The 26,626-nt window shown below is 49.7% G+C and overlaps 1 protein-coding gene across 1 annotated transcript; it reads right to left on the reverse strand.

The window, feature by feature from the left end:
• Window positions 1-4,172: 4,172 nt before the first annotated feature.
• wtip (WT1 interacting protein) lies at window positions 4,173-26,209 on the reverse strand. The gene is made up of 8 exons (XM_056607609.1): window positions 24,150-26,209; window positions 19,788-19,889; window positions 11,113-11,180; window positions 8,649-8,711; window positions 8,049-8,179; window positions 7,463-7,514; window positions 6,677-6,745; window positions 4,173-4,391 (listed from the first exon to the last, which is right to left on the reverse strand). The coding sequence occupies exons 1-8, from the start codon at window positions 25,714-25,716 to the stop codon at window positions 4,233-4,235; spliced, it is 2,211 nt and encodes a 736-aa protein (XP_056463584.1). The 5' UTR covers window positions 25,717-26,209; the 3' UTR covers window positions 4,173-4,232.
• Window positions 26,210-26,626: the final 417 nt, after the last annotated feature.

Here is a 26,626-nt window from a genome sequence, read left to right on the forward strand (position 1 = left end):
GGCTTAATTTATCCACAGGTAAAATTCATATCTAATTTTAAACGCAAAGTTTACCAAGAAAAACAAACAAAGACAAAACTTGAAGTTAGCTACAAAACCACTTTATTTAAAAAGCAGATTATATCATCTACAGTTAAATGATACTTCCCAAATTTTAATACATTAAATAACTTTAGACTTTTTTCAGGTTTAGATAAATAGATCTACTTTCCTTTTTCATGAACCATCTAGGTAATCAAAACATGGAACGATGCAAAAGACAGTAAAGATGTGCTTAATGAAACTACTGATACATGGCCTCTCCAACAGATGAACACACTGTTACAGAGGACAATACAAAACAAATCCTAGCTCTGTATGTACAAGGAAACTAGCCGGGGGCTATGGAATACAGACATAATATAGTACTTTTTTCAAAGGGGGAAATTAAGAGATCTTTAAAAGATACAAAATTCGGGGAAACAACACATTATTTTTCTTCTTCTGAAACAAAAGTAAAAAATTTGAAGTTGGAATCACGATGCGATGCAGAAGACATATAGGACACGTATTAAGAAAGATTCAGTTGGCCCACTTCATGGTAACACACATCGCCGCACTGAGACCCAGCAAAGGAAAGATCCAGATTTTTTTTTTAAGTTTCCTCATTAAAATTAAATGCTTGATCTGAATCCAGGAACAGAGCAGAACCACATTGAGTCACCATACAATAATTATCTTTACATTCAAAACGTTTCAGTCCAGCGAGACTTCTGTGGTTGGACTCTCACTCTCTCTCTCTCGCTCGCTCTCTCTCTCTCTCGCTCTCTCTCTCTCTCGCTCAGCCTCGTTCTCAAAACAACATCCTCAGTAGTACTTGGTGAACTATGTGTATCAGGAAGCCAGCTTTGGTCCAGTGGGGCCTACAGAGACATCTCTAGGCATCCTAGAAGCGGGTACAGGGTGTGTCACACATTGGGTACCATGGAACTGTAAATAGTCACCCAACAACAGCAAACAGAAACAGCACCCTCTCTGGTAAACACAGGTGATCGACGCTACAGGTGGGTTATCACATGGCATCAATTTGAGCCAATAAGGAAGTAGGATTCGCCATCGCGTGTGTTTTGGCAGAGAGAGTGCTGTTTCCGGTTTCATTTTAATTGTGTTCTCTTTTGTAACAATGACAGTCAAGAATGTCGAAGCCGGGCCAGCTTCTGAAATGTCTATATGAGGAACTCAGATTCTCAGAGAGGGCAAAGACTTGTGATTTATGCAGGGCTGAACGTGATGTTATGTTACACAAACAAGTTGGTGGGAATGCAACGTGTTGATTAGGCTGAAAACAGTGAGAGAGCGTGACGAGAAAGCCTTCATGTTGCTGGACGCTGCGTGGCTCTCAATGGCCCTGCCACTGGCGCACACACACACACAACACACAGACACCCGCACACACGTACAAACAGTGGCATGCATGTAGAGCCATACACAAGCAAGCAATAATCACATTCATGAACTTCATTTATACATACTCATACACATGCACTTTTATACACACACACAAAGGAGAAGACCGCAATTAACGAGGAAGACTCCCAAGAGACACGGGTGGGACCAGCAACTCTGCGTTTCCAGGAATCTCCACCTGACACACACACACACACACACACACACACACACACACACACACACACACACACACACACACACACACACACACACACACACACACACACACACACACACACACACACACACACACACACACACACACACACACACACACACACCAGAGGCTTTCCGTGTACTTTAAGTGCTGCTATAGAGACCAGGTCCCCCAACCCATCATCCCTCGCTCTGGGACCCCCCTTACCGGGGTCCCCAGGGAGGGAACGTCAGCAGCAGTGATGCTGGCGCACTTTGAGGGGAGACGTGACGGAGAGTCAGGGGATCGGTTCAGTGTGAACCAGTCAGTCGGAGCGGTCCGAGGAGGAGTGAAACGACGGAGACCAGTGAACCAGGGGCCGCGCACGGCACACCAGCAGCGTGTGTCTCCCAGTCCCACCCATGGCCACTGCCCCTCTTAACCAAACACGCCCCAAACACTCACACCAGGACGGGCCCATGCTCGCTGCCACACCACCTTCCCAGAACACCACCTTCGGGTTAGGGGTGGTGTTTTGTAGAGGTGTGGGCTATCAGAACCGGTGTTTTGTGTCTTTTACTCAACTACCAATTCAATTAGCTAAAAGAGCAACGCTCTCCATGCCAGCTAGGTTGGTTGTATCCATGGCAACGTGCTTTGCTTCCATATCAAACACCCAGGAAAGCGTTTAATCGTGTTTGGTTAAGATTCACAGAGAGACACATACTCACAAATGCATATATAAAATCACATACACACACATATACATATACATGTATATGGATGCATGTATACACATCCATCCATATATATATACATATATACATGTATGTATGTACGCATGCATGCATGAATTAAAATATATGTGTGTGTATATGTACTATACAGCACTATAACATCCACTATATTTAAATATAAAGTGTATGTTATAGTGCTATATACAGTGTGACAGTGTCTTATAACCAGTGTTATGCATACACTACAACAATGTTTAACGTTTCACACAGTTTGTAAAATAAAAATAAACCGTATGACAGTGGATTACATAAACTGTGTCCTGATGTAATGTGTTACATCGACTGCCTTACACACACACAGCAGTGTGTTCCATCAAAACAAACGCACAAACGCTCCTTCGTGTGTACACACAACACTACACACTGCGAGTGGCCGGGGCTTCGCCTCGGTCTCTACTGAGAATCGCAGCGCCAGAGGGACAAGACAACGACTCCTAGGGGGGGTTTATGTGGAAAACATCTGCAAAATATATATTCATATATAAAAAAAAAGACAATCTATGTGCATCTAAGGTATTACCTTCCTCACAGAATAAAGTCATTCATTAAGACACGCTTTGTGAATCTCTCATGGTCACATGGTTCAGCCCGGTGGAACGAAACAGGCTCCTCTGGTCCAGTGATGGCACCTGTGTGTGTGTGTGTGTGTGTGTGTGTGTGTGTGTGTGTGTGTGTGTGTGTGTGTGTGTGTGTGTGTGTGTGTGTGTGTGTGTGTGTGTCAGTTTTACCAGTGTTTGTCTGAGTCACGTGTCATGCTTGGATGCCCCTTCATAGACCTTGCATAGCAGAGCAAACGCCAAGCCCACCCTTTGGGGGGGGGGGTAAGGGGTGGACGGGGTGGGGAACAGGCTAGTGGGGAGGGGGGATGTCCAGCCCCACCTGTCCTGGAATCAACCCCCCCTCCTAGAAAGGACCTGGGACACTCATGTCCCCCCCGCCCCCCCCCCGCTTTGGTCCCAACGCAGAGGAATTAAGACCACTGAAGGAATGCTTTAGAGGCGCGAGAGAGAACTGAAGGAAGTGGTCTTCTTCCTCGTCGTCGTCGTCGTCTTCTTCTTCTTCTTCCCTTTTACGACCTCCGCGTGATAAACGTGCGAGGGGCCAGGGGGTGTGACGTCACCCGGGGCCTCTGGGGGGAGCCTGGGGAAGGGGGGGGGTGATCAGATCAGAGAGGGAGGAGGGGATATGTGAACCGCAGATAGAGTGGGTGTTGTCGGACCCTTTTTCCCAGCGTTGTGTGGGCCGGGGGGTCTCCAGCTGTCCACTGTCCTGGGCTCTCTAGACCAACCCCCCCCTCTCCCCCACTATAACCCCCCCCCCCCCCCCCCAGGGATGAGTAGCGCCGCACTGCCCTCTGGACATCGAAGCATCAAAGGGAAATAAGGACTTTCCCCCCGAGCGTCTTAGTACTACCAAGGCCTTATTCGTGTGTGTGTGTGTGTGTGTGTGTGTGTGTGTGTGTGTGTGTGTGTGTGTGTGTGTGTGTGTGTGTGTGTGTGTGTGTGTGTGTGTGTGTGTGTGTGTGTGTGTGTGTGTGTGTGTGTGTGTGTGTGTTTGAGTGCGTGTGTGATCGAGTGTGTGCGTGTTCGTGTGTGCATGTGTGTGTTCGTATGTGTGTGTTTTCATCGTCATGTGTTTGTGTGTGTGTCTGCGACTGTGTTTGTGAGGGTCTCTTGGCTCGATGCCTGCTAGTCTTGGTCCGTCTTGGGGGGGGGGGAGGGGGGGGGGGGGTGGGGTCAGCCCACGTCGTCTGTCCCGGTGGTCCGTCCGGGCGGTGGTCCGTCCGGGCGGTGGTCCGGGCGGCGGCCCCCTCACAGCTCGGTGACGTGCAGCGGGTAGCCGTGGGGGCCGTGGCCGGGGCCCCCCGACCCCGTCTGCAGCCTGTGGATGTGGCAGGCGTGGCACAGCAGGTGGCCCTCCAGGGGGTAGCAGCGGTGGCCCTCCTCGTCGTTGAGCTGCAGGCCGCAGTCCTGCAGGGGGGAGGAGCCACAGGGCAGGGGGCGGGGTCAGACCGGACCAATGACACAACGCCCAGGACCCCTCACCTGCCTGCACAGGTGAGTGGTAAACGGGGCGCGGCACTGGCTGTGTGTCACCTGTATGGAGCTCGGCTTACTTATGAATGATTGTCTTTCCATCACGTCAGTTTTTTTTTTACAATTAATTTTTTATTTTTGATATTTTCCGAGGCTTTATGAGGCGTTTATGGGCAGGAACAGGTAAGTGGGCTGGAAGACAGGGGGGGAAGGATCTGTAGCATGGCACCGCCCACGGGAGTCGTACTTAGGTCGCTACGAGGTGCACACCCCCGGTGGCTAGACCGTTAGCTGGGTCTGACGCTGAGCAGCACAGTTCAGGTATCTCCAACCAACCGGGTGATTTTAATATGTGATACAGCCAAATATGCAATCATTCTGTCCTCGCCAGGTTGATTAAGCCGTCTCTCTCTCCCTCCCTCTGTCTCTCAATCTCCTTCCCTCTCTCCCTTGATCTCTCTCCCTCCCCCTGTCTCTCCCTTCCTCCCTCTCCGTTTGTCTCTCTCTTCCTCCTTCTCCGTCTCTCTCTCTCTCTCTCTCTCTCTCTCTCTCTTCCTCCTTCCGTCTCTCCCTCTCTCCCTCCCTCCCTCCACTCATCCGTCTCTCCCTCTCTCCCTCCCTCACGCAGCACTGTGGAATGATGGATCTTTGTTTAGGGAATTCTTTGATGGGCTTCCACGTGGGGTTGGAATGTGTGGAATCAAGAAGGGGAATGCTGTTATCGCCGCGACACGGAGGCCAGATTCAGACACCATGATGGACGATTAAGGGACAGAATTCCCCTGAGGACGACGTCGGAGACATTCCGCCACGCCCCACATCGCGCTGAGAAGCGGGCCTTGATTGCCCATCGAAGCTCGGCGGTACGAGAGATTTGTCCTTTGTTTTGTCATATACGGAAACTCATAATGTGCAATTAAATGGCACCCACGTCTGTCATCATACAACACGCCCCCATGTCAGGGACAGGGGCCGTCTCTGACACACACGCATAAGCAGACACACACACACACACACACACACACACACACACACACACACACACACACACACACACACACACACACACACACACACACACACACACACACACACACACACACACACACACACACACACACACACACACACAGCTTTTTAGAGAAACTCCTTATATTTTAACCATCTTGCTGTTTATTGCTGTATATTAAGTGTCTCGCCAATGAACACACACACAACCACATTCCGGATGGATCACAGTAGCCTTGCTCACGGGTCGTGGCAGTGCGAGACTGAGTCTAGTTAGAGAGTGAATCATCTGCAGGTGTAGCGACGGCTGGCTGGGACGAGATGGCACCTGAGTGACCAGATTAGAGAAATTTCATCAACCCTCCGAGTCAAACCCCGGAATGTTTCTCGTCAATGAGTCACCCATGTTGTCGCTCGGTGTGTGTGTGTGAGATTGTGTGCGTGACGTTGTGTCTGTGTGTGTTTGTTCAGTGAAGATTTAATTCCACCACCCGCTGTGAGAACAGCATATGTCTGCTAAACACAAATGTTTCTTTGTGTTAGTGTGTGTGTGTGTGTGTGTGTGTGTGTGTGTGTGTGTGTGTGTGTGTGTGTGTGTGTGTGTGTGTGTGTGTGTGTGTGTGTGTGTGTGTGTGTGTGTGTGTGTGTGTGTGTTTTTTCATTTGGTTTCTCATTCCCCAAGAGACTGAGATGGTGAATCACCGTTTTTTTCTTAGATGTCTCGTCTGCTTCCACGACTCTTACCCCCACTTAACTGTGTGTCTGTGTGCGTGTGTGTGCTTGCGTGCGTGTGGTAGTGTTAATAATTGCGGTTTCAACGTGTCTCCAGCCAGTGCCCATGAGACCGCCGTTGTGAATCATTAAGGCTGGCTGGATCTTGTTATATCTCAGCTCATCCGCTTTCAAACTGAAAAGTATTGTATCAAAACCGTACGCCAGGTACAGGTCATTACCTTTCGATTCATCGCACTTCAATAATAAAAAATGCATATTTAGATAATTAATCCTTTGTATGATAATCGTATTGTAATGAATGGCAAGTTATTATTTTTGTTTAAAGCTCAAACAAAGTCGTGACTGAGAGACATGAGTCACACATTCATCTATCAAAGAAAATGTTAAATATTATAATCTTTACCTCGTGCTTCAGAAGCTTACCAACTGCGCCTTAGAAAGCAAACAAAAACTCCATGACAACCGCATCCGCTTACCTCACAGTGGTAGCATGCTACATGGTAGTCTCTGTCCATGGACACCACTCTGATGGTTTCCTCAGAGCCCTGGGGGGGGAGAGCACACACATCCACGTCATCTGACTATGTGGGGTCCAGACGCTTTCCATAACCACGACAAACACAGGGTGAATCCTCAAAACCCTCTGGATGAAGCCTTTCTCTGTACATTCATTTGTCTGGAATATTGAAGCGTTGTAGCTGATATGACAGACTACAGGGGCAGGTTAATGTAATGGTGGCTAGGGTGTTTGAATACAAGATTAAAGGCCCTTAATCTCAGATATATGCACAACACCTGTAATCATCATGAACACCACGCCATCTAGAACCATCTTCATTTCTTTTGTTTTGTGGGTTAACTGCAGCTGGAGAGCCGATTTGTTTAAACGATAATCTCAGTTCAAAACAGACGGGGGACTGCGGGAATATATTTCTACATTAGCTGCTGCGGCTAATTAAGGCCGCGTGGGTTGCCTCGAATCGTCAAGTTTGAGAGTTATTTAAAGACGCGGATGGGAAAACGTGTCAATCATCCGTTAGATCTGGATTCTTTGGAGCCTAACGTGGTGTTAGAGGGGCAGTGGGCTCCGACGAGCTTTAGAGCTGTGTAAAAGGTAGTAAGCAACATGATGTCTGCCCAGATAGAAGGCTGATTATGCAGCGCTAATGGGACACAAGGAGAGATCTGAATAGCCTGCATGGTGGTGGTGGTGGTGGTGGGGCCGGTTCTGATGAGGGTGGTAGTGTTGGGGGGGTGCTTACCTGAGCAGGGAGGATGGGCTGATTGCAAGAGGCACATTTCGGGGCGAACACCCTGTGGAGGAGAGCAATGGTACGACAGAGATCAGACGGGAGCCACTGGAGGCCAACATCTGCTGGAGTGAGGCTGATCCGACTACTTGTGTTGCGGTGTAAAAAAAACAAGCCCAGACTTTCATTGTTTGGTCGGTGAAAAACAACCGTTGCACAGGCAATTAAAAAATAATTAGCATCAATGGCTTCATGGCATCATGGCCATGAAGCCAATTATTGATTTAACTTGAATGACCATGATTTAACTTTATTATAATACTTATGTTTTTACATAGACACACGTTACTAGGTAACAAACGATTTTAAAAGGCCTCCATCAACATTCTGACTCCCGTTGTTCCTTGCCGTTTTATAAGAGATGATTTGTTACGTTTAATTCTTCTTCTTTAAGTCTGCTACAGTTTCAAATCCATTGGACGAGAAAGAAATGATACACCTTTTTTGTGTTCAATAGCAAAATAGATTTGGGCCGACATTAGCGGTGTGGTTGGGCGGAACCCTGAGAGGAAGCTACCCAGGCGGCAGAGCTCCTTACGTGTGGTAGTCCTTGACACAGTAGATGTTGTTCTCCACGTCGACGGTGAAGGGAACCCCGTCCAGCCCCTCCTTACACACCACACAGCGGAAACAGCCCGGGTGGTACGACTTACCCAGAGCCTGAAGAATCTACACACGCCCACACACACACACCCACACACCCACACACACACACACCCACACACACAGAAAGGGACACACACACACCCACACACACAGAAAGGGACACACACACACACACCCACACCCACACCCACACACACACTATAAGACTTTGGAAAGATAACACACATTTTCAAGCTTAAAAATGTGTGCCACTACAGGGACGGCTGCAGACTCTAATTCCCCGGTTACAACCATGTGAATGAATAATCATTACACAAACCCAAGAGCCTGTTGGGGGTTGTGAAACCTCAACATGGAAAAAATGTCATCAAAGATCAAAAGCTAGAAGATACACAAAAAGAGAACATTCCAGAGTTTAGACAAGCACGCTGGCGGGTTCACTTTGTAGCAACGTCCACAAACACACTGCCCAGCCTTGACATGCCTGCTCTCTGTCCCACATCAGGGATCCTCTCTGATAAGGCTCTCTTACCATCTCCATGATAAGGTGACCGCACACAAAGCACTTCTCCGCCGTTTGCTGGAATCCAGAGTACTGTAGGGGAGAGGGGAAGGAGGGGGGGGGGGGGGGGGGTGGATAGAAGACAACAGTTTTTAATCAGAAACGGTGAAACATCCGAGGAATTCAGAGGATGTCCTCCGTTATCAACGTCAGCGCTGGCCGGAGCTGTGTTGTTGTGACGAGCGCGGAGCTCTGCGTCTGCACGCCGGCTGCCCAGCTGGGTGTGTGTCCATAGGGGGCGCTGCTGGTCTCTTTATACCCATTAACCCTGTGTCCTATCCCCCCCCCCCCCCTACATAGGATGAGAAGGGAGAGGGGGGGCGGCGTCCTGTGGCTGATCATGACTCACGTTCAAGCAGGACAGAAGGACACAATGTCTCATGAGAACCGGTCCGATGTGGATGGTTCCGGATCGGGTTAGCTATTGATTTGCGTGACTAGGAGGGAGGGTGTAATCAATATTGTTTGTGGGGTGGAATCTAACACCTGCCTTCCCACTACAACGCGGTGGTTTTCACAAAGAAAGAGTATTGTTTTAATACCTTGAGACTGAAGCGGTTCCTAGGTATTAGACGGCTTTGAAAAATCTTTTCTGACAATAACTGAATAGTGAATAGCCCTTTCAGGTTCAAATTATAAAACATTTTCTACCCAAAGCCTTTATTTAATCCCTCAAATACTACTTCCGGAATACATTTACTGGTCACACATTTACTGGGCCGTTATCTTTCCCCCCCGCGGACTCGGCAGGGGTTTTTCCTTTTTCTATTCGGAGGTATTCACTGCTGGACGGTGGCCAGGGCAAAGTCCTCGCCTGGCAGCCACTAGCATCTGCCCACCACCACCACCACCACCACCACCAGCGCATTCCACTGGTAACAACTGGGAGCTGACCAGTACAATCATAGCATTCAACCAGCAGCAACTGGGAGCTGCCCCGTACAACCACTGCATTCAGCTACTCCTGGATGGTGAAGCGTGCGTGTGTGGAGAGACACACTCACACCCAAAAAGAGTCACACACAGGAACACACACACACACACACACACACACACACACACACACACACACACACACACACACACACACACACACACACACACACACACACACACACACACACACACACACACACACACACACACACACACACACCTAATCCCTAGGAGCAAACAGCCCCCCGGCCCGTCAGCAGCTCGGCGTGGGCGGTCCTAACGTGGACCCCCAGACACAGGCCTGTCCCGAAGGACCCCCTGGGGAACACCCGGGAGGTCGTGAGCTGCTGGGCCGGGTAGGTCAGTAGGCCCGGGGTGGGGACACACACACAGAGTGCCCCCCACTACCTGTGGGAGGAGGGAGCTGCCGTGCGGAGACATTTTGAGACCTCCTCTTCAAAGACAGCCATCTGCCAACCAAAGTCCTCCCCACCCAACCCCCCCCGTCCCTCACAGCCACACCCCCCACGGCCCTCTCTACAGGGGGGCGGGACAGAAGGCTCTGTGCCACACCACGGATAAGGATAGAAGGAGCTTAGTCTGGTCACCTCATCCCCTCAACCCAAGCTCCAGGATTAGTGTACTTCTGGGAGCAGGTGGGTACCCCCCCATAAGCCCGACCACCAGCAGGTGAAACGCACTCAAAACCGCGACGGTCGGGGGGGGGGGGGGGGGTACTGGGCCATTCCTCCCAACTTGTTCCTCAACCCTCGTTCCAATAGTTGACTTTTTTCCCGTCTTCATTTTCGAGGTTCCCAGTAGTCTGCCCGGTAACATGGAGGGCTGCTGGTGGTCTCTTGTTGTTCTCTCAGACGCCCGGTCCCACCATAACAACACAGCCTAGCCGAGCGTCAGGGGGAACGAACCCAGGGGCCTGGAGAGCAACAGCTGGGACGGCCCCCCCAGGCCCCTCCCACGCAGTCAGCCGTAATTGTTAAGTGCTGCTGGCGACTCGCGGCGTCTTCGGACCCCCTCAGGGGAGACGGGGGGGGGGGGAAATGAGCTGGGAGGGGAGATCCTGGGCTCTGATTGGAGCAGCAGTGACCGCAGCATGTTGCCTCTAGAGGGTTGGAGAATGTGGCTTTTGGTGACCTCTGAACCCTTCTGCCTCAACACCCCCCTCCCAACCCGACGGACACACACACACACACACACACATACACCCTAGAGTCCCCCCCCCCCGGCCCCACTTATTCTCTCTAGCCTTGAGGTGGGTTAGTGGAGCACTCAGCTGACACACTTGTCGCACAACAAAATTAATGATTACACAATGATATACACACACAGGATGAGTGAGACGGACAGGAAGACACTGTGTGTTTGTGTGTGGTAGTTGCGTACGCGTGCGCGTGCGTCTGTGTGTCTCCATGCATGCGTGTGCGTGTGTGTGCTCATGCATGTGCGTTTTGTTTGTCGAGATTAATGAAGCGCTGCTCACCAGGAAGTCTTCCTCACAGTAGACCTTCCCGTTGACGTTGTAGAAGGCCTTCCCTCTCAGCCTCCGCCCTGTGAAGATAAAAGGCAGATGAACGTCAGGAACGTTGGCCCCCTCACCCCTCAGCGCTTCCAGGAATCCTGCTGTACAGAATCCAAGGTCAGGGAGGAAAGGCCAGGAATGGCCCGCAGCGACTGGGCGGGAATCCAGAACAAACAAGACTAATGACCACAACAACTGGGATGAAGATAAACAACAAACAGACGATCCTCAAACTGTAACTGTGTATATTATATAAATACATCATCATTACCATTTTAAATGATTCCACATACACTACAGTTTGGGGTCACTTAGAAATATCCTAATCTTTTGAAGAGAAACCCTTGATTAAATATTAATTGTATCAGAGATACAGTCTAGACATTGTTAATGTGGTAAATGGACCACCTGACCACCTGAAGGCCCCTCAGACTACAGCTGTTTTTAAAAAAAAACTTAAGACTTATCTTTTTAAAACAGCCTTTTGCTAATTTCCCTTTTACTGTTTATGCATTATATGTTTAAACAACCCGTTTTATTTTTTTTCCTGTCTATTAAACTCTGTAGCACTTTGAGATTTCTGAATGTAAAGTGCTCTACAAATTAAATATATTATTATTATTAAATGACTATTGTAGTTGGAAACGGCTGGTTTTTAATGGAATATCATCATAGGTGTACAGAGTCTAATTTCCGGCAACCATCACTCACATAAATTGTTTAGCTAATCGTGTTAAAAGGCTAATTGATCATTAGAAAACCCTTCTGCAATTATGTTAGCCCAGCTGAACACTGTTGAATAAAAGTGTGAGTTTTCATGGTAAACATGGAATTGTCTGGTTGACCCCAAACTTTTGAACGGTAGTGTATATGCATACTTTTGTTGAACTAAATCACTAACAAAATGAACCAGAACAGGAGATTCGGTGAGGATCTCCGGTAAGATAACCTGCTACCAACTGTATAACCAGAGATAAGACCTCCACTACCATTCAACTGACAGTATTTCCTCTCATCTTGTATGATATCGTCTCCATAACATGCGACCCTTGTACGTGAATTCATTTTTTGGTCAGTCATTAAATGGATTCGAACCATCTGTCTGCGATTGGCCCACTAGGACAGGAGCCAGGCGGACGGAGACAGCTGGTTGGCTGGAGAAGGTGTCAAACCGCTGGTTCTTCCGTCTCAGACCCAATCGGACGTAATTGCTCTTTACAGGATTACACTCCCTGAACGGCCAACAATCAATCCAGGGAACCTCAAGCTGTCATTGCTCTGCCCATGTCTCCCCCCCCCCGCCCGGATACCTTATCTGAGGGGGCTACACCCATGGAGCATGAACTTAACACACACACACACACACACACACACACACACACACACACACACACACACACACACACACACACACACACACACACACACACACACACACACACACACACACACACACACACACACACACACACACACACACACACACACACAACTTGATATCCACACACACACACACACACACACACACAATACCCACCATGCATATTCCCCCTCATAAACCACCCTCAGACCCACAGGAACCCCACGGGGTGGGCCTTTATGCGGGCCCATCTTTCATCTCCCTGCTCACTGATCACCAAACTGACCACACTGACCCATTGTCTCCGGGCTGGTTCTAATGAAGCGGCCCCCGGCCCGGCCCGGGTTCTGGGTCTCAGCCGGGCTTCTCTAGGAGGGGGGGGGGGGCGGCGATGACCTCACCCCATCAGAGCCACGACGCGGGGCTCATAAATTCAGCCGATTAGTGGGATTTAATTGCCGTCCCGAGCGACCATTGATTTTTTTTTATAGGGGTCCTGGCATGGGAAAGCCCCCCCCCCCCCCCCCAACGCTTCGCCCCCCGCACGACAATTTATGTATATTTCTCATGCACGGGCTGTCACGACACTGGCCCACGGCGATACATTAGCACCCACATAAACGGCCGCAGCAGCCAAGGAATGCCGGGCCGCACAATAGGTGAGACTTTTAAGACTGGAGGCCCGATTTGCATTTGGGTGGTTTGGCAGCGAATGTGGGGGGGGACAAACCCTAAACCCCCTTCCCAGGGACGTGGGGGAGCCGGCCCTGGAGAGGAGTACCGAGGAGGGTCACATGCAGATGTTGGCTCTATGAGGTAGGGTGAGACAACGTTACCCCAGAAGGCATTTCCATTTTCAACAAATGCTGCCATGAGCACAAATGTCGCGATATCTTATCGAAAAGTCGATTGTTTAGCCGCCCCTTGCCTGGTCAAATAAAGTGTTTTTTCCACCGCTCTCTTGGTTCAGAGCTGGTTCAGAGGCCCCACTGCCTCCAGGGAGGGCAGCAGGGAGGGCAGCAAACAGGGCGCTGTGGGTTAGCACTGGGGCAGGGCTACAGGGCTGCTAGCGGCAGGACCGTGGTTTTCCTCCGGGAGGGCCGTGCTCCTCTGCTCCTCCGGCCCGCTGCGGGGGCTCCACGGAGGGGTCCGGAGGCACACAAAGGCCCCCGTCCACTGATGACGAGGGGAGAGGGACCGCTGAGCAAACGGGCGGGCAGGCAGGGGGGGGGGGAGACATTCCTTCTGCCTGAGGTCACTAGCTGGTCCCATTCAACCTCCCCCTGCACCCCTATGACACCCCCCAACCGTCCAGCCCCCCACTCCCACCCGCCACCCCCCCACTGGTTCCCCTGAGGAGCGGCGGAGGGGGAGGGCTCCGTTCTCCCCTCTCTTCCAGCCCTTTGTCCCCGGAGAGGGCCCACAGTGCGCTGGATCTCTTTTATCACAGCAGAATCGATAGAGCAGACGTTTAACCTTTCCACCGGTCGATAATCTGTCCCTTTGGTCAGCGGACAGAGAGGGAGATAATACCGCCGCTGGTTTGATCGCGGCCGCCGCCGCAGTGAGCCGCAGCGCTTTAGATGCGGGATCCCTCAAAGTGTGTGATGCGTTACCATGGCGAAGACATCAATGGTGGAACATTCCACTGGCAGTTGGGACTGAACATTCCAGCTCTCTCAGCCTAGCCCACTGTTCCCACATGAAATCCTCTCATTTCGGCCTGTTTCCACGACAAATTTGGCTTTTCGGGGAATGCATGCCAAGGAATTGTTTACGTGTATAGCATGACCCACATTGGGACGTTCCTTTTTATGATCTCTGCTGCTTCTGTAGGGCTATCCCTAGGCTTTTTGAATCCCAGTGTAGTTGTGCGACTTGCATGGGACTTTGGAGCAAATAGCTGCTGGCTGGGGATTTTACACTTGAAATACTTTGAGGTTTTTCGCTTTCTTTCTCAGGGCTCCGAGTTCCCCATGCCTCGAGTGATGCATGGACTGCAAGCTTCACACATGGAGCATGAAAAGCATAGATCCATATCCTGTTTAGTCTCCATGGAGTCAACCAAGACATACAGCCCTGTAGCATTTATAGCACTCCATTTCTGAATGTATGCTGTGATTGTTGTCAGCCTCTGACATTCAATGTACTCTTTCACATCACACACTGCATTCATAAATTGTCCGTTCAATTTGGATGGGTGTTTTCAAATAATACTATAATCTCAAAATACAAATGATTTTCATCATTCATTGTGGAAAAGCTCAAACAACAAACCCTACTCTCCCAAACATAAGGTGGTCGACCTCTGCTCAAATCAATGCACGGCCGTGACACAAACAAGCGTCATCCCTCCACTTGTAACCTTTCCCTGTCCTCCACTCCCCCCCCCCCCCTCTCTCATCCCCCCAGACAAGTGGGCTTTTATCACCTGCAGCCTGGGTATTGGTGGGAGGAAGAGAGGGGCCGTGAGGAAGGGGAGCTGGAGAGCGAGAGCGAGAGAGTGTGAGCCAGCCAAACAGTCAGAGGGAAAGAGATAGATAGAGAGGGAGAGGGAAAGAGATAAACAGAGAGAGAGATAGGGACAGAGCTAGACAGACATAGGGACACAGAGACAGAGAGACAGAGAAAGAGACAGAGAGAGATATAGGGACAGAGATAGAAAGACAGCGGGAGACGGAGAGAAAGAGAAAGAGACAGAGACAGAGAGCGCAGGATTGAGCTGGGTGGAGAAGTGTAGGTAAACCGATAGTGGTGAATCACACAGATCTCCACGTTAAGCAGCGGCCGCCAGTCACTGGTTCCCTATTCATACATATTCCTGCATAACGAAACAACAGACTGTACAGAATGTACGCTGAGTCTCCCAGAGCAACACAAGTCACTCATGTGGGGGAGACAACCTCCTGATTACTTTTATGCTAAAATCAATGCAAAGGAGTAAATGGATTCCAAAAAATACATTTTCCCCACATATTTTTGCTCTGGAACCAGGATGCCAATCCAACTGTGATTCATACACACTGGGTATTCGTGTGCATTTGGTGTGTCTCTTTCAAGAGTAAAAGCTGGACGTACAACATCTCCCTTAGTTCAGCCACACATGCTGACACAGAGTTCACAACATACTCAAAGTCCATGTTGATCATTTTCTAGCTATTCTGTTCTCCAACTGTCGAGCACACAAACATTTCAGGACCAAAAAAACTGGCATACCACTGATAAGAGAATTAAAAGCTCCATGACTTTTTAAAAACAAATTTCACGTGTATAAAAGCTATTCTGAAGCTGGAAGGTCCTTAACTGTGTCAAACTGTGTGTTACACTACACATCCAGCCACTGCCTGGTGTCTCAGTGCCAGTCAGAGCAGACACTGATGACTCATCCGGGCCCCACTATAGGCCCATCAGACATGTGAGCAGCTTCTGTGTTCCTGCAGACTCTGGTTTCTCCCAGGGCCCCCTTCTCTGCTTGGGGCGCATCTGCTTAAAGAGCAGCTGAACGTATCCCAGTGGAAATCATTCAACATAGTCGATTCTGTGGAAAGATACGTCTTGGATACAGGTGTTCTGTGTCCGTTCATTACCATGCGTTAGAAACCCAAAAAACGGTTAAAACTTGCCAAAGACGGGCCGCAAGATACAGGGTTGTGTCCGGTTTGATTGACAGTGGAGTCGTGAGGTTGCCTAGCAACAACAAAAAATATGTTTTTCTGTTCATCCCTCAGCTGTGAGCGGTGCATTCAGGACTAGAGGGGCAGGAAGGTGAACAACTCCATTGGCGCTGGTTACCTGTGGAGGAATATCTGCGTTCACAGGCGAATGGCCAACAGTTTGGCTGTCGCAAAAACCTTTCCCGTTTCAGTTACTCTGTCTTTATTCACGTTTCGGTTTCATGAAGTGTGTACCTCCATGAACACCAGAGGGTTAATCGAATCCACCTTGGGTCCTTAGGTCACATGCTATTAAACCGTTTTCCAAACGGCAAAATCCAACCGACGGTAGCAGTTGACCGTAATCGATTTCAGGATCCAACGAGGCACGTAGGTTAGAATTATGACCCTATCACTTTGGCAGTGTGGCTCTAAAAACAGGTTATTGGGTCTATTAGGGAGGACTTTCATCGTATTACAGATACACCTCCCTTTCCTTGCTACCTGCCTGATATAGTTGGATTTGAATAAGTGGGCATATTGTCCACTGGGAGAATTCTACCAGGAGCCGCTTCACACTCGGTGTAAATGCGTATAATTAGCCCTTTGGATGAACAGGTGCCACTGAATCAAGGTCCATCTTTTATGAAATCTAAGCACTCTTTTCAGTTACACTTTACAAGATTGTAGACGTCACTCGCAATTACCGCAGAAAGAGTACAGCAGGGGCGGGGATGTCTAAAAACGGACACAAATTGAAAAAAGGTATTCTATGAATCACACGTTGTTACCAGGAACCGGAACTCCAGGAAACCAAAGTGTGTAATGTCATACATAATAACATGAAATGGGTTCTCAGAACCTTTCTATCTTCTGCCCTGCAACGCATTGAAGGGATGTGGAATAATGTTGAATTATACAAGGAACGTTGTTTGATCATTTAGTAGTGTCCCCACACCCTACCACTCCCAACCTGTGTGAAGGTGTAGGAAGGATCCCACATCCCACAAGCCCTACACATATGATGGCTCTACGAGGTAGGGTGAGACAACTTTACCCAGAATGCATTTCGATTTTCAGTTGAACAAAGGCTGCCTACGTGAAGAACACAAATGTCGTGATATCTTATCAAAAAGTCAATCACAACAAGGAACAAGGAATTTCTGTCATTTATTCGTCTCTTGCCTGGTAAAATAAAGTGTTTTTTCCACCCCTCTCTCTCTCCATTCAGAGGACCCACTGCCTCAAATAAGGGCAGCAAACAGGGTGCTAGGGGTTAGCACTGGGGCAGAGCTACAGGGCTGTTAAAAGCAGAAGTGCCTACTGCTTTCTTCCACAGCAGATCAGACAGTTATAGCATTGGAATGCTTCCATAAAAAAACAAAGAACAAAAAAGCGTCATGTAACCGTATGTACGCATACAGGACAGAGGAAGCTAACAAGGCTCTCCAAAGTTCCCGTCTTCTCTTCTTCCAGTCCAGGGACGGGCTTTACCGACGGACCAGACACATGCTGCGGCGGCCTGCGGCGAACGCAGGAGGAATGCGGGCCATGTGAGCAGTAGGGGGCCGGCACATCATGTGCATGCGTTCCTCTCCCCGTCTGTCCGGAGCCCGTCAGCGCGCTGGCCCCGAGCTGATAAGCAGGCCTTGGTACACTTTGTGACTGTCTGATTGAGGTCCTCCGGGGAAGGCCGGCTGAAGAGGAGAGCGAGGGGGGGGGGGGGGGGGGGGGGGGTAGTTCGCATTCCTGGCCATTTCATGAAAAAGGGTGCAACCATGGGAGTAAGCCAAGAGGAGGGCTCAATTATGCATGGTTAAACAAAGCCCATGGTTGCTGAACTAGCCCTGGGTCCGGGGCTCCGGGGCCACAGTCTGGCCTTGCTCTAGCCCCAGCGCCTCCGTACGTGGGACTTATTCCGGAGGGAAAGCATGAAAAACAAACAAACAAACAAAATGGAGGCCGTCCGTGATTTATCACTGGACGGTGTTATGACAAGTGGAGGCACTGTGTAACGAAACTTCTCAGGAGCTTTCAAAACACCGGTTAAAAAGAAAACATTCCCATTCTCTCGGGGTCAGATGATACATCGCTCGGTTTACGTTAGCGATAAACCGTCTCGAGAGAGGAGCGGGCCGGCTAATTCATCACAGGGCTGGCCTGGACCCGAAGCAACGAGACCGGGTCACTGATCTGAGACCTGAGTGGCCCCCCACCCCAAAAAAGCACACAGTTAATCTCTTAATATTCATCACTTGTCACGGGATTGGTGTATGCACTGTGTTCACTTACAAAAAGAAAAAAGGAAAATAGGATTTGTTTTGGTGTGCTTGTAGAAGGGGTGTTTTATTTGCTTTTCGATACCATCAAGTAGTTAAAAAATAAAAACATTTGTAAACACAACTTGCGAGCCCTTAAGAATAAAGAGGACGACCCGAGCTGTCACAATACCAAAGCACAAAAATAAACCCAACTGAAGGTACCGTAAACATGCAATTACCACCCCCAGGAGAAATAACCAAACCGCCTTGTGACACACACTTTGGAATCTTGATATAGTATCAAGGTCAAAGGTGTCTTTTCCCGGTGAACGCAGAACTTCAGAAACTAGACACTGGCCTCCATTCTTCAGCTGCACAATCAAATGGGCAGGAATGTGGATATAGTTACATGTAAATTATATGTAGCTCTTCCCGAGCCAGGGGGATCGGTGGCCATGAATAGCACACACAGAAATGGAGGAAACCTTGCTGGGAAGAAAGAAAGAAAAAAAAAAAAGAAGGAACTTTTCTTTCGAAATCTTCCTCTTGTTTCCAATAGAAACAGGAGATGGAGAGTGGTATTTGGTAACAGTGGGCCTCGCTGACACACACACACACACACACACACACACACACACACACACACACACACACACACACACACACACACACACACACACACACACACACACACACACACACACACACACACACACACACACACACACACACACACACAAAGTGTGAACACTTCAGATGATCAACAATAGTGTTGCGGTTGGTGATTAAATGACAGCTTCATTGTTTTGTTGTCATTAGCGGCGAAAAAACTAAACTAACAACTACTGGTAATCAACTCACCACATGTCTCACTGACAAACCCTGAGCTCAAAGCAAACAAACCATCTCAAAATAACCAGTGATAATCGCTGAAGAAAGAGGAAGAGGAGAGTGTGCAGCTGTGGCCAGAGACTGGACAGAAACAACCTTATTCAGAAGTCTTCAAATGGTCCAACGGCTTTGTACAAAGGAGGAATACTCGTGACTACTGCTGACTGCTTTGACTGCTGCTGAACACAACAAATGTCCTCCTTGCTTAATTTCAAACAAACATATACTCTGCGGTTTTTCTTACAATTATCCCTGATCAAGCAAATTCCAACTCTGTCTACTTCCGATATTGTCTGGTCTAAATAAGCCAGCCATACATGAGGAACCAGGCAGTCTCCTGGACATTGCCTTCATTGCAAAAAAGGTTTGGTGAAGCATTGAACTTTGACAGTGTACACTCTGGGCCTCACACAGGCAGCCCCGTATCTCAGCCAGCCAGGGTGGGAAGGTAGTGGAAGGGGTCGTACTCACCACAGGAACAGCAGGTGAAGCAGTTTGTGTGGTAAAGGTTTCCCATCGCTTGGCATGCCTGGCTGGCTCCATATACTCCTTTTCCGCATTTGATACATATGCCTGTTGGAGACATAGATGTTAAGTTATTTGGGCCTAGATTCGGGTCAGTCACAAGTCAAAAACATTTGGATTTCAACAGTGCCTTGAACTAAGCATGAACAGTGGTAACTGTAAGAATAAAATACGCTTTTGTAGTTTTTGGTAAGGAATTACAGGTAGTTATATCGATGCTTTCAGTCAAACATTCACCAAGGATCTCCAGAATAAAATTGTGTTTCGCTAGCTTGGTTTTCAGATGCTGCCAGTGAAACACATTATCACAACGTTTTCTGGATTGACCTTGTATCCCTCAGGTTTGAGGGCTGAACAATCGTGTACCATCTCCATCTCTAAATAGATTTCCGCCTAGGCCTACAAGTTATATTTATATCCACAGGTTATGCATCATGACGTCTAGAAAATAACAGATCCTAATTAAACCTGTCCAGGCTCGATCTAACCCAACCATCCTACTGAAATCGCATCTTTTGTATTTTCTTTTAGTTTGGCTGATGGACCCACTAACATGACTCACTTTTCATCATTTCCACCTAACAGTCCAAGCTGAACTGGGGATTTGAACCGGTGACCTCTTGGTGACAGTCCAGCTTCATGAGGTCGGCTGTGCCAACAGACGCCAAAGACAATACAGCCGTGCAGCTGAATGCCGCCGTTAGAACATAAAAGTCACCCTGGGATCGAGGATGCTTCTTATATATACTGGATGGGCCCTCCTGGTCAATGGGACCAGAATTCTGGGAGCTCTGGTGAGGGAGATGGGATCAGCGAGCAAAGACTTGTGAGGCTGCTTGGCCTCCGCAGGAACAGAGTAATGATCTCCAGGCTTTCAGAGGCAGGACGGCCCCTGCTTGGGTCACATTCCGTAGAGAGGACAGGGTCAACGCCTGGGCTGGGGTGACTCCAGGGTCACCACGACGACAGGACACAACATCCCATCAGGGGAGACGGCGCACCTCGTCACCCCCCCCCCCCCCCTCATCTGATGTTCTGAACATGACCGACCATCGGATTCAAAAGCGCTGGGATTCAGAGGAAGCTAGGGCCGTTTGGGCGCCTAGCTGTTTGATTCCTTCATGATTCAGTATCGTTAGACTTGCGTAATTGGTTTCCTGTGCACAAATGCTGAAATACGATTGTAATCACAAAGTAGAAGAAGATAAGGGGCATGGGTAAATGATAACTAATCACAGATTAGCTTGTTTCCTTTTCTCAAGACATTTCTGCGTTCCAGTGCCACCGAATCAGTCAAATATTAGCATTTCCTAACCAAGCTGAACTTGTGACCTGAATCTCACACTTAGCACTGATAACAGAATGAGGTCCGAGGATTTTTATCTGATAAAACTTTAAGGTCGCACAATTCCGTTGAAATTCGATGTAATTAAGTTTTGAGCTTGGCCAACGCAAATAAATGCCGGCTGTCCGACCGGCCTTCCGAGAGAAACAAAGTCCACCATTTTCTGGTCAGGTTCGGCACAGATTCTTCAGCATGGTAACGGTTAGACTAAACCCTTGGTGTACGTCATTTTGAACGGTGGCAGATTGAGAATGAAAGTGCGGTGTGAGACACACTTTCATAACCTCTAATCAGCTGATGGTAGTAACACTCATATTGAACTGCTCAGTGGGGTCATCTGGAAAAACACAACAAGGACAAGAACGAGAACCACCCCTCCTCTGCTGTCTTTTTAAAAACAAGACGGGAGTTCTCAGAGGCGAAAGGGGAACACGCAGTTTCATACTGGACGCCTTTGTCACCATTTGAAAGGAGGCCGTAATCTTGTCTTTGCGGCACAAAGTACATTTCTGTTTGGACAGACGAAGGCCCTGTTTTTCATCTAATAGGCGCGTTATAAAAACGTTTCTTCATGTCAGTCTCAAAAACTATCTTTGTGCATTGACGGCATATTATCAGTGTGCCCTATCATTATAACCCCAGAACACTGGCCCTATTGTGTCGGGCTGGGATGACTGAAGTCCACACAGCCATCCCAGTTCCCTCCATTCAGCGCTGTGTAATGATATGTGAACACACTTCAGGGAACAGCGGCAAGGCCACAGACTATTTACTCTCTAGTACGTCTTGAGGTAAATCAGTGTCAATCGTGTATCGGTTAATAGTTGATCATATCCATTCTGTAAGATGGTGCAGTGAGCTTTGCTAGACTCAGTGTTGTTGCTGTTATTCATACCGTCTACAACATTGGTTCTCAAACTTTTTTTCCCCCAAGTACCACCATTATGACAGCGCTTATTAAATATAACAAAATACAGTAGCGTAGGCCTGCGGCCCTGTTCAGCTATGCAAAGCTCACGCAGGAGGCACATTTACTCTTCAAAATAATATTATTAATTGTTGTCAGCCGTACTAAGTGGTAGCCCTAGAACTGACACACACACTATGTGACCACATTAATCAATACATCCATTATTGTTCTTTTTTGGAAATTCCTCTGCGTACCACTAAATAGCATATCGCGTACCACCACAGTCTACAAGATTAACATCATCTTATTTGATGGCTTCATGTTATTACTATGAGGACACTGCTCTGTCTTAGTACGGATGTCCAGCGGTCTTTGCTGAACAGTTAAGTTCAATAGGTGGAGTGCTGACATGATGCTGTCCGTCCCATAATCCCCCTCTGTATAAATGAAACAGCTGACAGCGATGGAAGGACAGTCCAAGGGATTGATGGGAAGTGTTGAGGGACGGGTGGAGTTATGTCTGCCACTGGAGGCGGGAAGAACTATTTGTGCAAAATTATTTAAACAGCTTTGTTAAGGAAATGCAAAGAAATGTTTTTTTACTGAAAATTCGAGCATCCTATCGCTAGTACTCTCTGATTGTTTTGTTTATGTGATGCAACGCGCCCAGGGAGAGGTTATGGCTTTACGGACGGGGGTTTGTGTTCAGCTTACCTCAGCATCTGTGTGTACACACGTGTTCCCGTGCACATGCTTGTATGTGTGTGTGAGTAAATGCGCGCGTGTGTGTGCTTGTATGTGTGTGTGACTAAATGCGCACGCGCTTGCGTGTGTGTGTGTCTTGGTTTATGTTGGTGCATTACATGTGAGTGAATAACTGTGTGTGGACGCATGAGTGTGTGCACGCATGAGTGCGTTTTTACATGTGATTGTGTGTGGGTGTGTACGTGTGAGTGAGTGAGCATGTGCTTTTGTGCAGGCATGTGATTGCGTACCAACGTGTGCGTGCGCCTGCCTGCGTCAATATGTGCATCACTGCTGTCATTAGGATTCTGGGCAGGTGAAAGAGCTTACAAACCCCCCCCACCCACCCTGTGTGTCTGGCCCTCCAGCCCGGACCGTGTGCCAAGTGTCTGGGGCTGCTGGGACTCCCCACTGGTTGGTTAATGAAGGGCTTCGCGGGGGTGGGAGGTGTGGTGGGGGGGTTCTGGGCGGGGCGGTGGGGGCTCAACGGCCTCTTGTGGCGGGACTCCGGCGGGGCCAGCTGTTGATTCACAGCACCGCCGGCCCACCACAACAAACAAGAGGGCCACACATGGCCCCAGCGAGGCGGCTCTGTGCCACACAGTGTGGGACCCTCGGCGGGGCCCGCATGAGAGGGGGGGGGTCTCTCTCTCTCTCTCTCTCTCTCTCTCTCAAAAGGGGGAGAGGAGAGACGGTCGAGGGGGGAGGAGGTCTCCCACCCTGAATGCCTCACTAAAAGACCCGAGGTCAAAATGGTAAAAGCCCACCAGACTCGGTGGGTCACTCGGCAGCTCTTCCAGCGGTTGAATACGGCGCTCATTCCAACAAAGCCAGGTCCCTCACAGAGGCAGTGGAGGGTATCTGCCCCAGGAACATAGAGGCCCATTCAGTGGGTGCTGCGCTGTCTCAACGGCAGCCTGGCTGAGGCAGGCAGCGCTGCTCTGCTAGCGGCTCTGGTCACTCAGAGGGGGCTGGGTGGGTTTGAGGGTGGTGTGGTAAAAACATGATGAGAGTGATGCTACACAAACCGAGATGAGAACGGTGTGTGTGGGTGCCTCTGTATAAAACTCCAAAAAGAAGACATCCACTAACAAACTGACAAGCAAAATGATAGCAATCATTAGATATGGTTTCAGGGTCTTTATGGAGAACGACTTGTATACCTAATTGAAGCATAGGCCTACCGCTTATATTTAAGAGGTAATGGTTACATTTTGAGGGCGTGTAAACAACAGACCATGCGTGATTAGACATTGCTTTCAATTCAGTCTTCACCACTCAAAGATCTCCATGCTTTGCTTTCACTTACCAAAGTATTCTTTTTTCATGTGCATCTCCAATTCCTTCTCCAGCTCCAAGGTGAGCGCCTCCAGCCTCTTCTCCGCCAGGCTCGGGCCGCTCTCCCGGCACGGGGTTACCTGGTAGGGCAGTTTAAACCTTTGCCCAGAGGCAGGTGTTTTCGACGACAACCCAAATGTAAATGACGATGGAGACCCCGCGGTCAAGTCTGCACTCCCCCCCGTCTGGGCCGACTGCTGCTGCTGCTGCTGCTGTTGTTGCGACTCGGGCATCGCCGAGAGCGCCTGGAGATGTATGCGAGTTTGAATCCCATTAGTCCCGTCTCCCCGCGAGTCTCCAAACTCCTGCAGCAGCGTGTCCTCGTGCAGGCTGGAGGAGAGCATGGAGGACCGCGGCGAGGGCAGCTGGAGCTCCGGGTAGGTGCTCATAGACCCCCTGGAGCTGCGGGAACTTCTGGAGCTGTGACTCGAGATGCTGGACCGCGGGCTGACCACACAGTTCGCCGCCGTCCCGGGCCGTGCACTGCCGCCCTCCTGGCTGCAGATGCTCGAGCGGGGACTGGCCACGGACAGCCCGTGCAAAAGCACCCCCTCGAGGTCGTGGTTGCCGAGGATGGGCCCATACCGAGAGTCAGAGTAGCTGGATCTGGGGCTGGTAGTGAAGGAGTACTGACTTGCCGTGCTCGACCGGGGGCTGGCGTGTCTCTGGTCGTACCCCATGCTTATCCCACTCGTGCGGTTACTACTCGGCTTACTACAGCAGTCGTAGCTGTTGAGGCTGGCCCGGGGACTGGAGTGCTTGCTGGTGTCGCTGGCTGTGCTTGCATAGCTGGACCGGGGACTGAGGACATTGCTCCCGTCGCAGTGGACCAGGCTGGACCGGGGACTGGTGTACTTGTCCTGCAGCCCGGGGACCACCAAACTCGTGCGGGGGCTGCTGATGCTTGACCTGGGGCTGGCGTGCTTGCTCTGCTCCTGCGAGGAGAGGGAGGAAGCGTAGCTGGACCGCGGGCTGGTGGCGTTGAATCGCCCGTCGTGACCGGCGCTGCTGGTGGTGATGCAGACGCTGTTGCACCTGTTGCCGGGTAGGGCGGCGGGTTTGTTGTTCAAAGTCACGCCGTCAAAGGCGCTGCTCCCCGTGCTGTACCTGTGCCCCTGCACCTCCAGAGAGTATCGCCTGGGCCTCTCCGAGACGCCGCTGTAACACGGCAGAGCCACTTCGGATTTGGTGCAACAGCTATCCTCGTTGTAGACCGCTTCCCTCTGAGGTGCGCAGAAATCCACCGGCACCGGTCGGTTGTTCCCGTTGACGGGACGCGCGGAAGCCGCGCAGTACACTTTGTTGGCGGACGTGTAATTCTCCACGGTGTGATGCTGCTGGTGCAGCGGCACAGAGGTGCCATTCATCGGCTTACTTTTATGTTCCGCGACCGCCGGAGCCGAGAAATCCAAATCCGGGTTGATCACCAAGTCTCTCCTCGCGTTGTACATCCCTTCCTTATTATAAGCTTCGTATAAGGAGAGGTTATCCATCAGTTGAGCGGCTCGGAGTCCCCGATCGTTCTCGTAGTGCTCCATGGTGGTAGGGTTAGGGTCCGGGGTCCGACTACCAGAGAGCCAGTAGTCCTGCTCGCGTCTCACATGGAGATCCAAACACCGCGGTGCAGCCGGGTCACAGCCGTCGCTCGTCGGTCACACCGCCGGTGTGGTGCTCCTCGGAGATCTCAACGTGTGGCATGGTCCTCTTTCCCCCTCTCCCCCGCAAAAAAATAAACTCTTTCTCCCGGTTTCAGCCACAGGATGCGTTTGTCAACTTGAGTTTTTGTTAAGTTGAAAGGTCTTTACAGTCAATGGCGCGCTGCGGCGGAGGAATTTCCCTGTGCTCCTTTTTTCTTTATATTTCTTAAAATTGAGTTTCGGATAATCTTTCGCGGCTTGTATAATTCACTTACATCTATATACTACTCCCATGCAAGTTTAAGCTGTACATGAGGCTTCAGAATGCAATTAAATACGCATTTGCGCATGGGAACTCGTTTGCGGAGAAAGAATGCGAGGATGTATACGGGGTGCGCTGCGCCCTGTGGAATGTGGTTAATGCTGGAGCGGAACAATGATTGCGACCAACTCAGCAAGGGGGTGAAGCAGGCCGGGCCCGGAGAAGAATGGTCCCGGGAGGGGACGTCTGCATTCGTATCAGGGAGGCAGCCTGAAAGTGGACAAAGCACAGCTCACCTGGCCCGAGTTCCTTTACACTAATGGCTGCAAAAAGAAGCCCAAGTAAAGTGGTGATACAGATAGAATACATTATAGACTGACACGGTGGTGAAGTGAGGAACGCTATGAAGTCAAGTCATTGATATTCCAGAGGCTGAATATTTGGTGATTTTTTCCTTACCCTCGTTTAAAATATTTAAATAGTCCATGCTATCTAAGTTCAAATCGCCCTATATAAAAAGTATATTCTGGCAAATTAAATCATGTATCC

The sequence above is a fragment of the Gadus chalcogrammus genome, chromosome 14, assembly GCF_026213295.1.
Source record: "Gadus chalcogrammus isolate NIFS_2021 chromosome 14, NIFS_Gcha_1.0, whole genome shotgun sequence".
NCBI classification, from domain to species: domain Eukaryota; kingdom Metazoa; phylum Chordata; class Actinopteri; order Gadiformes; family Gadidae; genus Gadus; species Gadus chalcogrammus.